The following is a 12,479-nucleotide window of genomic DNA, read 5'->3' on the forward strand; positions in this document are numbered from 1 at the left end:
CAACTGACTAGGTATCCCCCGTTCACACGATGCCAAACATAAGGTCTGCGGTTGTGAGGCCGGTTGGACATAGTGCCAAATTCCCTAAAATGACGGAGGCGGCATATGGTAGATAAATTAACATTCTATTCTCAGGCAACAGCTCTGGTGAACATTTCCACAGTCAGCAAGCCAATTGCACGCTCCCTCAAAACTATAGACATTGAGGCATTGTGCTGTGTGAAAAACACAAACATTGTAGAGTTGTCTTCTATTGTCCCCAGCACAATGTGCACCTGTGTATTGATCATGCTGTTCAATCAGCTTCTTGATATGCCACACCTGTCAAGTGTATGGATTATTTTGACAAAGAAAAGCTCACTAACAGGGATGTAAATATTTGTGTGAAAAATTAGAAAAGCTTTTAGTGCATATGGATAATTTCTATGATATTTTATTTCAGCTCATAAAACATGGGACCAACACTTTACATGTTGTGTTTATATTTTTGTTCAGTGAAAGTCAAAAGTTAAGCGTTGCCTTCTGGTAGTTCACATATTGTTCACTGGTGGGCAGAGTCTACTCATCTATTTCTGCCTTTAAAACAATTCAGCACCTGAATGTCTACGAAAGAGGTTCATGAGGTTCACATGATATATAGCCAACGATACCATCACGTTTAGGCGAAACAATATTTTCCAAGCCAAATTTATTATAGCCTACTTTATTGACCATATCTAGTAGATATTGGATTTCAAAATGGTCATATAATGTATTTTATATTATCTAATGAAGGCAACATAATGATACTGTTTATCTAAATATGTTTGTCCTCTTGGCCTAGTTTTTTTTTCTGAACTTAATTACGTGTATTACTTATTGACTAATAACTACATCTTGAGTACCCACGAAGGGCCGCGGTTTTGAATATGTTATTCAATTGGTCGATGATTATTTCAGGGGCGGGGCAGACATCAAATCTAGTGGGATTCTGTATTCAAACTCAGTCTGGTTCGTTTATTCTAAACATTTTAGGAGTGAGAGAAAAGTGAAGGAAGCCAGATAGAGTTGAGGTTTTTAAATATGTTTTTAATCTCTAAATCACTCCAATCGTTTTTTTGTTGACATAATACAAAAGTTATTTTGATGCAGGGGTTTATTGTGATCAGACTCATAAATTATTTGTAAAGTTGTTTTGAAGAAACTCCGATTCGAGCAGGTGGAGCATCAATTCCGACACGTCAAAAGGGGACTTGGACCTTCTTTTGGGATATAATTGTTGCCAGCATTTATTTGTATGCTACTGGCCTACGTTATTACATTGATAGGTCAGTTATTTGTTTGAAGGACGTTTCCAAAACAAAAGCCGGCTTTTTGTTCGTTGAGTTTGCGCTTTTTACCGTTCACCTGTCATTGTAGCCTAAAGACTGAAAATGTCTGCTGAAAGGTATTCCACTTTGGATGAACCGTCGCTTCGGAATCTGGTGAGTATGGTGTGAAACAAATACTGCTTTATTTATATTGTGTGTACCTCGGCTCATATTACACTTTACTAGAGGCTAATATGAAAGTTTTTTATTTTACACACCTGAGAATAATTGAGCATGGAATCTCAGGTTCTCCCCAGTACCTATGAAAAGGGAGCGACAATGATTAGCCACAATAGTGGAATCTGCGATTTGCCTTCAAAATAAGTCACGCATTAAGTGATGCAAACGGATACAAATAGTGTAATCATGCCATATTTGGACTAGAGTTATACATTGTAATGTTACAATTTAAATTGGAATCCAATTCATTTTACAATAAACAGAACATTGAAATCACACTGTGGATGTATTAGACTGCATCATTGCATTGGGGGAATAATTACAGTGTCAGAAAGCATTCCACATTTTGTTGTGTTAAAGGGTGAATGTAATATTGATTACATTTAGATTTTGTGCCACTACCCCCATACTATGAAAGTGCAATTATGAAAACATTTTTATTAAGTTGCATGGACTCACTGTGTGCAATAATGGTGTTAACATGATTTTTGAATAACTACCTCATCTCTGTACCACACAAATACAGTAAATTGTAAGGTCCCTCAGTCAAGCAGTGAAATTTAAACACAGATTAATCCACAAAGAAAAGGGAGGTTTTACATTGCCTCGCAAATAAGGGCACCTATTGGTAAAAAAAATGACATTGACTATCGCTTTGAGCAAGGTGAAGTTAACAATACACCCAGTCACTACAAAGATACAGGTGTCCTTCCCAGAGTAAGGACACCACTCAGGGATTTCACCATGTAGCCAATGGTGACTTTAAAACAGAGTAGCAGGAGAAGAACCTAAAACACAAGGCTGGAGTTTGAGTGGTCTAGTTACAGTTTTGACTTAAATCGGCTTGACAATCAATGGCAATTCTTGAAAATGGCTGCCTTAGCAATGATCAACATCCAACTCGACAGAGCGTGAATCATTTTTAAAAGAATGTGCAAATATTGTACAATCCAGGTGTGCAAAGCTCTTCGAGACTTAGCCAGAAAGACTTCCAGCTGTAATCGCTACTAAAGGTGATTCTAACACTCCAATACCTTGACTTTGTTGTCCTTAAGCCATGTTGCAACAACTTTGGAAGTTTGCTTGGTCATTGTCTATTTGGAAGATCCATTTGAGACCAAGCTTTAACTTCCTGACTGATGTCTTGATGTTGCTTCAATATATCTACATCATTTTACTTCCTCATGATGCCATCTATTTTGTGAAGTGCACCAGTCCCTCTTTCAGCAAAGCACCCTCACAACATGATGCTGCCACCCCTGTGCTTCAGTAGGGATGGTTTTCTTTGGATTGGATTTCCTCCATACATAACATTGGTCATTATAGCCAAACAGTTATAGCCAAACATTTGTATTTTTGTTTCATCAGACCAGAGGATATTTCTCCAAAAAGTAAGGTCTGTGTGCCCATCTGCAGTTGCAAACTGTAGTCTGGCTTTTTTATGACAGTTTGAGCAGTGGCTTCTTCCTTGCTGAGCAGCCTTTCAGGTTATGTCGATATGGGACTCATTTTACTGTGGATATAGATACTTTTGTACCTGTTTCCTCCAGCATTTTCACAAGGTCCTTTGCTGTTGTTCTGGGATTGATTTGCACTTTTCACACAAGTACGTTCATCTCTAGAAGACAGACTGCGTCTCCTTCCTGAGTGGTATGATGGCTGCGTGGTCCCATGGTGTTTATATTTGCGTACTATTGTTTATACAGATGAACGTGGTACCTTCAGGCGTTTGGAAATTGCTCCCAATGATGAACCAGACTTGTGGAGGTCTACAATTGTTTTTCCTGAGGTCTTGGCTGATTTCTTTTAATTTTCCCATGATGTCAAGCAGAGGCACTGAGTTTGAAGGTAGCCTTGAAATACATCCACAGGTGCAGCTCCAATTGACTCAAATTATATCAATTAGCCTATCAGAAGCTTCTAAAGCCATGACATCATTTTCTGGAATTTTCCTAGCTGTTTAAAGGCACAGTCAATTTAGTGTACATAAACTTCTGACTCACTGGAATTGTGATACAGTGAATTATAAGTGAAATAATCTGTAAACAATTATTGGAAAAATCACTTGTGTCATGCACAAAGTAGATGTCCTAACCGACTTGCCCAAACTATAGTTTGTTCACAAGAAATTTGTGGAGTGGTTGAAAATGACTCCAACCTAAGTCTATGTAAATTTCAGACTTCAACTGTATCCCTCGAGCTCAACCCTGGACCTCGAAGCCAGTTCCACTCTAATCAGGGACTGATTTAGTCTTGGGACACCAGGTGGGTGCAATTGAATTAACAGGTAGAATAGAAAACCAGCAGGATCTGGAACTCGTAGGGTAAGAGTTGAATACCCCTGGTATATATGAATGGACAAAGCCATCGATCATGTGACACCAATTATTGCTTTGTGAAGACTCGATATCGCATTGAAACCAAATGAAGTCGGTTGAGATGGCGTCTCATTGACTCCAGCCACCCAATCCCATTGACTGTTCTCGCTCCTCTGCAAGTGTTACTGGAGCCGCCTGATACCAAGAGGCTCCTGAACAGCTTTCTATCCCCAAGCCATAAGACTGCTAAATGGCTAACAAAATGGCTACACGCATGGTCTGCATTGACTCTCTTTTATTTAAAATGTTTGCTCTGACCATACATATTTAACCCTACCACTCCAGTATCCCGGCACATTGTAAATATGCTATTGGCATTGTCCCTGTATATAGCTAGCTTACATTCTCATGTTCTTATTTATATTTCTTGTGTTGTTGTTCTTCTTGACTTTTTTAAATTTTTTATAGTACTATAAATTACAGTGTTGGGAAATAGCAAGCGAGAAAGACATTTCACTGTGCACGTGACAATTGAAACATAACATGCGCAGTTTGAGTTACTCCATGATGTTACGTTGCAGGCTAGCTTGTATAAGATGGCGCTGCAGTGGATAGCAGCCGTTTTACTCTATTTTAAAAAAGAAGAATTTATGCTGAGCCTAACTTTTTTTTTAACATAATGTCTCTGTCATCATTTCCTATGACCAAAAATGGCTTCTGGACATTAGAACAGTGATCGCTAACCTCGATTTGGATGACAATTTCTACTTGTCGGCAGCTCTGGACGTTCTGCTTACCAGGCCCTAATACCCAAGACTCTAAAGAGAAAACAACGGCACACGAGATGCAAATGAGCCGACATCCTGATGTGACTGTGTTGGCGAGCAAAAAAACTGCCTCTACCCACTGTTCTATTGGCGAACGTACAGTCATTAGAGGACTAACTGGACGAGCTCTGCTTGAGACTATCTTGTCAACAGGACCTGAAGAACTGTAATATTCTGTTTTTCTGAGTTGTGGCTGAACAAGGACATGGATAATATACATCCCTGTTTTTTTCATGCCTTGTCTTGACCGGACAGCAGCCTCTGGAAATGGGGTGTATCTCTTTGTTCACAGCAGGTGCGCAATCTAATGTTAAGGAAGTCCTCGAGTTTTTGCTCGCCTAAGTTAGAATACCTCATGATAAGCTGCAGACCATACTATTTACCAAGAATTGTCATATTTTTCGTAGCTGTCTATTTACCTCCTGAGTCAAACTCATTCCAAGGAGGGGTGAGAGTTTGCAGGTTTTCACTCCACCCTTGTACTTGACTGGGTGCTTCTCTTGGCCTGTGATTTTAATGCAGGGGAACTGAAATCCGTTTGATAAAATTTGACCAGCATGTCACTGGTGCAACTATATGCGACACAACTCTTGATCACCTTCACTCCACACACACAAATGCGTACAAGGCTCTCCCTCACCCTCCCTTTGGCAAATCTGACCATAAATATCCGCCTGATTTCTGGTTACATGCAAAAACTCAAACGGGAAGTACCAGTGACACACTCAATACGGAAGTGGTCCGATGAAGCGTATTCTAAGCTACAGGACTGTTTTGCTAGCACAGACTTGAGTATGTTCCGGGATTCATCCACGTGACGGTTTGTGCCGTCACTCTGTTACCAAACTTAGCATCTGCACCGTTTTTAATTAAAAAATGTAACATTAAAAGTCATCCTTGTGCATTGAGTTGTACAGTTTGTTTAACTTTTGTTTTGGTTTGGCATATAATCAGATTCCCAGCATCATTCTGTTCCAGTGGAATTGCCATTAGCTAATGTGGCTCACGTCACAGTGGTGTCAAAGTCCCGCAATAAGGGCTATGATGCTAATATTTGTGTGCACTCTTCAGCGTTGTGTTTTCTGGGTGTCACTGAGTAGGCTGATGCCTATGAAGTGTGCACACATAAAATGGTGTAAGGCTGTACAGTCCAATATGAATGTTGACTGGGGCACTGATTTGCATAGTCAGTTCTGCAATAAGAACTATGATGCTAATATTTGTGCAAACGCTATTCCATGGAGTTGTATTCTGTGGGTGTCACTGAGTAGGCTGATACCTATGGAGTGTTTATCCATAAAATGGGGTAAGGCTGTACAGTTAACATAAATCTGCTACCTAGGCAATTATGCAGTCCAATACAGTGCCTTCAAAAAAGTATTCACACCCCTTAAATTTTTGTTGCGTTAGCCTGTATTTAAAATGGATTAAATTGAGATTTTTTGTCACTGGTCTACACACAATACTCCATAATGTCTAAGTGAAATTATGTTTTTTGAAATGTTTACTGAAATGTCTTGAGTCAATAAGTATTGAACCCCTTTGTTATGGCAAGCCTAAACAAGTTCAGGGGTAAACATTTGCTTAACAAGTGACAAGTTGCATGGACTGTATGTAATAATAGTGTTTTAACATGATTTTTGAATTACTACCTCATTTCTGTACCCCACACATGCAATTATCTGTAAGGTCAAGCAGTAAATTTCATATTGATAGATGGTTAAAAAAGAAAACATTGAATATTCATTTGAGCAAGTTATTAATTATACTTTGGATGGTGTATCGATACACCCAGTAATACATAGGTAAAGGCATCCTTCCTAATTAATTTGCTGGAGAGGAAGGAAACGCAGGGATTTCACCATGAGGCCTAATGACTTTAAAACAATTACAGTTTAATGGCTGTGATGGGAGAAACTGAGGATGGATCAACATTGAAGTTACTCAACAATACTAACCTAATTGACAATTTGAAAAGAAGGAAGCCTTTACAAAATAAACATTTCCAAAACATGCATCCTGTTTGAAACAAGGCTTTAAATCAATACTGCAAAAAATGTGGCAAAGCAATTAACTTTTTTTCAGAATACAAAGTGTAATGTTTGTGGCAAATACAACACATTTACTGAGTACCACTCTCCATATTTTCAAGTATATTGGTGGCTGCAACATGTTATGGGTATGCTTGTAATCGTTCAGGACTGGGGACTTTTTCAGGATAAAAATGGAAAGGAGTTAAGCAAAGGCAAAATCCTAGAGGAAAACCTGCTTCAGTCTGTTTTCCACCAGACACTAGGAGATGAATTCACCTTTCAGCAGGACAATAACCTTTAACACAAGGCCAAATCTACACTGGAGTTGCTTACCAAAATACCGTGAATGTTCTGGTGTGAAATGACAGCAGGCCTTTAACCAGTATGTTCAGAAAGCCCCAGAGTCCCAGACAATATAGAATTATAAAAATAAGTCTCTGACACCCAGTTCTGCATGTTTATTGTTTTATATATATTTTTTCAAACATTGTTTTCTTAAAGATGAATGTAAATGGGCTACAATTTACCTATGGAGATTAAGGTGAGTCTCAAAATGTTCAGACGACAGTGTAGGTCTATGCTTTATGTATGGTAGATCCTAGCCTACATGTCAATGGCATCCCAATTATTATCATTTTCTATAGACTAACATAGTAGTTTGGTGAGCACGTAGTAGTGCTTGGGAATTTTGAACTGTTTTGATGAGCACACACATTCCTCAATGCACCCCTTGACCCCTTAGGATGCACGTATTTGTAGCAGTTTGAGCTACTGGTTCTAGACACCTGGTCCTAAATACTTCTAAATGAGTCTAGACACCCATTTAGAAGTATTTTAGCCAGATTGGTATTGCCTTGCTGAACACTAACAGACAGTACCTTTTAAAAAATCCCAGTTGTGGTGGAGGTGACATAACAGACAATGTTGCTCAACAGGCTTAGTCATAAAATCTTCCAGACAGAAATGCTGATGGACAGGACACCTAGAGACAGGGCTTAATGGTGTTTACTTAAAGGCCCAGAGCAGTCAGCATTCAGTTTTCCTGTTTCATATGATATTGTACAACAGCTGATGACACCAACTGTCAAAGTGTGTTATTTTCTGATAGTTGCTGGTTGAAAATACAATCTACACAGATTGTATCAGCAGGTTTGCATGGGGGAGAGTTCTGGCTTTTCATGGTGACATCACCATGCGATAAATTGGTTATTAGACCAATAAGAAAGAGTTCCAAACCTCTCTGCCAATAGTTTCAGCTTTCCCCTCCCCACTCAAACCACCCCGACATTCCTTGCAAATGTCTTGCTTGAAAGTGTTTTGATAAAAAGCTATTTTTGCCTATTTAAAAAAAAAAATGGAAATCTGTTACAGTAAATTACTTAATTGTTTCCTAGAAAATATGTGGTATTGATATGAAAATCGCTGCATTGGGCCTTTAAGGAAACTGCTGTAACATTAGTGTCTTATGCCTCATAACACCTGTCTGTGTGTGATCATTGGAGATGTATTAGTCACCTGGGCCTTATCAGACACTCTTACTCTGTATCTCCCACACACATACAACCATAAAACCAACTACTGTACACACTTCCACAATCCACACTCTAGTGTTGTTGAGGACCATTACACCTTGGAATGAGGATGGTATAACTGCTCTATTTCCAGCATGTATTCGAGGAACACAAAATTACATCAGTCATATCAGTGTCTAAGTCACTGGTAATAATCCCCCAGTGACATCTGATACTGCTGAAAAAGAGAGAATCCCTGCCTTGTCTAGTGCTGTTCTGTGCTGGTAAAACACTTAACATCTGGGCTAGCTGAGGTCAGTTTGATTAGCTGGCCAGCTATCAGATGGGGCTCAAGTTCTCCTTTTGTGGCAAGAAATAATGCTCAGGGTTGTTATCCTTATAGGCCACTTTCCCAAGAATTGGTGTTCAGATACAAATACAGTCTGTCTACATGAAAAAGCAAAAAGGCCATCTTAAAATAACATGATTTGCACTGTTAAAATTGCTCATTTTGGTAGAGGAATGCAAGCTGTTTGTGCAGAGGCGGATAGGGGTGTGATGATTTGTTGACCTGCTGAGGCTTATTTGATATATTTTCCTGAATGCCGTGACTCATGACTCCCCTTCAGAAATATCAGATGGGAGGTATTGTCTAGGCAGGGACTGTGTTACTTTATCCTCGTACATTTCGAGAGGGCAAACTTTTACCACAGGCAGGAATCTGGCAGAATGTAAACAGGACTAACACAATATTCCCTCTCATGACGTTCTTTAATGTCCTCAGCTTGAAAATGATCTGAATTCAGTATGGACTATATATGGAATAGTTAGAGAAGGGAATATGCACATCTGTAGCTTTAATCGTTTTTCCTCTTCGCACTTCCACACTTCCCGCGTCACTGACCATATTTCCCAAATGAAATGCGTATGTATTTTCCAGGATGGGAAGAAGATTGGAGGTTTACAAAATGTTGATCAAACCACAGCAGAGGAGGAATTGGAGGAACTTTCCTATACAAATGTAAACCCATGAGCCAGTAGAACGAAAGTAGACTGACAGTGAAGGAAAATATACCCTAAGAAATATACAATATCGACTGAACAAAAATATAAACGCAACAGGTAAAGTGCTGGTCCCATGTTTCATGAGCTGAAATAAAATATCCCATAAATGTTCCATATGCACAAAAAGTTTATTTCTATCAAATGTTGTACAAAGGTTTGCTAGTGAGAATTTGTCCTTTGCCAAGATAACCCATCCACCTGTCAGGTGTGGCATATCAACAAGCTGATTAAACAGAATGATCATTACACAGGTGCACCTTGTGCTGGGGACAATAAAAGGCCACTAAAATGCAGTTTTGTCACGCAGCACAATCTCATAGATGTCTCAAGTTGAGGGAGCGTGCAATTGGCATGCTGACTTAAGGAATGTGCACCAGAGCTTTTGCCATATAATTTAGTGTTAATTTATCTACCATAAGCTGCCTCCAATGTCGTTTTAGAAAATGTGGCAGTACGTTCAACCCGGCCTCACAACCACAGACCAAGTGTAACCACGCCAGTCCAGGACCACATCCGGCTTCTTCACCTGCGGGATGGTCTTTGACAAGACACCCGGACAGTTGATAAAACTGTGGGCTTGCACAACAGAAGAATTTTGGCACAAACTGTCATAAACCGTCTAAGGGAAGCTCATCTGCATGCTCGTCGTACTCACCAGGGTCTTGACCTGACTGTAGTTCTGTGTCGTAACCAACTAAAGTGGGCAAATGCTAACCTCCGATGGCCACTAGCATGCTGAAGTGTGCTCTTCATGGATGAATCCTGGTTTCAACTGTACCGGACAGATGGCAGACAGCGTGTGGGCGAGCAGTTTTCCGATGTCAACGTTGGGAACAGTGTCCCATGGTGGCTTTGGGGTTATGGAATGGGAAGGCATAAGCTACGGACAACGAACACAATTGCATTTTATCGATGGCAATTTGAATTCTCAGAGATACCGTGATGAGATCCTGAGGCCCATTGTTATGCCATTCTTCCACTGTCATCACCTTATGTTCCAGCATGATAATAAACGGCCCCATGTTGCAAGGGTCTGTACACAATTCCTGGAAGCTGAAAATGTCCCTTCCATGGCCTGCATACTCACCAGACATGTCACCCATTGAGCATGTTTGGGATGCTCTAGAATGACGTGTACGACAGTATGTTCCAGTTCCCACTAATATCCAGCAACTTTGCACAGATATTGAAGAGGAGTGGGACAATATTCTACAGGCCACAATCAACAGCCTGATCAACACTATGCGAAGGAGATGTCTCGTATGAGGCAAATGGTGATACCTTTTTTTAAAGGTATGCATCTGTTGGTGACAGATCTGTACTCCTAGTGAAATCCATAGATTAGGGCCTAATGAATTTATTTCAATTTGACTGATTTCATTATATGAACTTTAACTCAGTAAAATATTTGAAATTGTTGCATGTTGCATTTATGTTTTTGTTCAGTGTAGTAGATACATTTGGTGTATTTAGGCTGATAATGGCCATTATAATCACATAATAACAAAGAATGGAATTCTATGTCTCTCACCAGACCCCAGTGCAGTATGTATGGGACTAAGTTAGGCCTTCACTGGTGCCTGTCCCCCATGGCTCCCGTTGTCCCCCCTCATCTCAGATCACAAACAAGGGTCGCAGAGCTCCCAGCCCCCTGAGCTCTACAAAGATGCTTGATGTTTTAAGTGTCACTTTTTTCCATGGAAGAATCATCTCCAAAGGAAACAAAAGGCTGTTTGGGGCTTATTGCTCCAGTTGAGTTGTTTATATGGAGGTCTGATCTGATTTGGCCCTGCTGTTGGAGAGAAGGATGAATGGCGCCAAATGTTTTTTTTTTTCAGCTGAATTTTTTTCTCTCCCAATAAAAGATGGCCCACAGCATCCAACTTAAAAACAAAAAAAAGACGCCAGCAGCAGGGTAGCAGTTTGTGAACATAGGATGTGTAACCTGTTGCTACTCAGGAAGATGCTTAAAATAAGCCATTGACAAGAATTTAACGGTAAAACTGTGATTGGCCTATATTTACAACAGGCAGTGTGGAGTCTGGGGTGTGGCTGCTACAAAAACACATTTGGAATAACCTCATACACACACACTGCTGTGCTTAATGAACTAAACAGTGAGGAGGTCATATGGTGGTCTCCCTAACGGTACTAATCTCATGAATACTCTTCCATTCAGTCCACTGCCAGCTGCCTGCCTGCTGGTATATTGCTCATTTGTTCCCCTCCACAGCAACCAGGAAAAATCTTTTCAGTTGGACTCCTTGAACACACACACAATCATCAGTTGGTGTCTCCTCTGGGTTTTTGACACCAAACTACTGGAGGCTGGTTCCGAAAGCTTAAGTACATGTCTAGTGTGAAATGCAGAAAAAGAAGGACATGGTCACAGAGCAGTGACAATTGCTAGGGTCAAGATTCCTTTGAAAATATGTCCCCTAATACTCATAAATGAATATGGAGTAATTTTTCATTTCTGACCTGAGTGTTTGTGCTGATCTGAAATATTTCCGAAAGCAGCAGAGGGGAAACGCTAAACTTGTTATTGCTATGTCTTTCATGATTAGCTGCCCCAAAGGAAAAAAAAAAAGGAAGCTGTTTAAGAAAATTGGGAAACAGACATGTTTTTTTCCGCCATGCGTCCCCATAGAACCATTTGTTGATTACAAGCAAGTGTCACTTTCGAGTGATGTGCGTATCCCGGCACCAAAAAGCTCTGTAGCAGGATAGCTAATGCTAAAGTCAGGACCTTAACAAACTTAAAGATGCACTTTGCAAAAATTGCTCCGCCATTTCCTGGTTTCAAAAATTGGAATAGTTCACATAATTTCAGTTTTCTGTGACCAATACAAGCAAGTATAGTGTAGAGAATCATTGTACCATTTTAAACCACTGTGAAAAATATTTTCCATAATCCAAAATATTGTAATTTGAGCTGTTTGAAGCTGGTGTACAAACACAACTAAATTTAAGAAAGGGAAGCATAGAAATAGTGGATATAGAACAGATCAACTGCTTCTTGGACTTCCTTTTTTAATATAACCTTTTTTTAACTAGGCAAGTCAGTTAAGATCAAATTCTTATTTACAATGATGGCCTACCAGGGATCAGTGGGTTAACTACCTTGTTCAGGGGCAGAATGACAGAGTTTTACCTTGTCAGCTCGGGGATTCGATCCAGCAACCTTTCAGTTACT

The 12,479-nt window shown here is 39.9% G+C and overlaps 1 protein-coding gene across 1 annotated transcript in view; it reads left to right on the forward strand.

The window, feature by feature from the left end:
- Positions 1–981: 981 nt before the first annotated feature.
- The window catches only part of LOC127907265 (smoothelin-like), a 28,723-nt gene continuing 17,225 nt past the window's right edge, over positions 982–12,479 (forward strand). Inside the window, exon 1 of the mRNA XM_052461524.1 lies at positions 982–1,463. Within this exon, the coding sequence (XP_052317484.1) occupies positions 1,413–1,463 (51 nt within the window). The 5' untranslated portion in view covers positions 982–1,412. The remainder of the gene's footprint in view (positions 1,464–12,479) is intronic.

Source organism: Oncorhynchus keta, chromosome 14 (genome assembly GCF_023373465.1).
Source record: "Oncorhynchus keta strain PuntledgeMale-10-30-2019 chromosome 14, Oket_V2, whole genome shotgun sequence".
Lineage (NCBI taxonomy): Eukaryota > Metazoa > Chordata > Actinopteri > Salmoniformes > Salmonidae > Oncorhynchus > Oncorhynchus keta.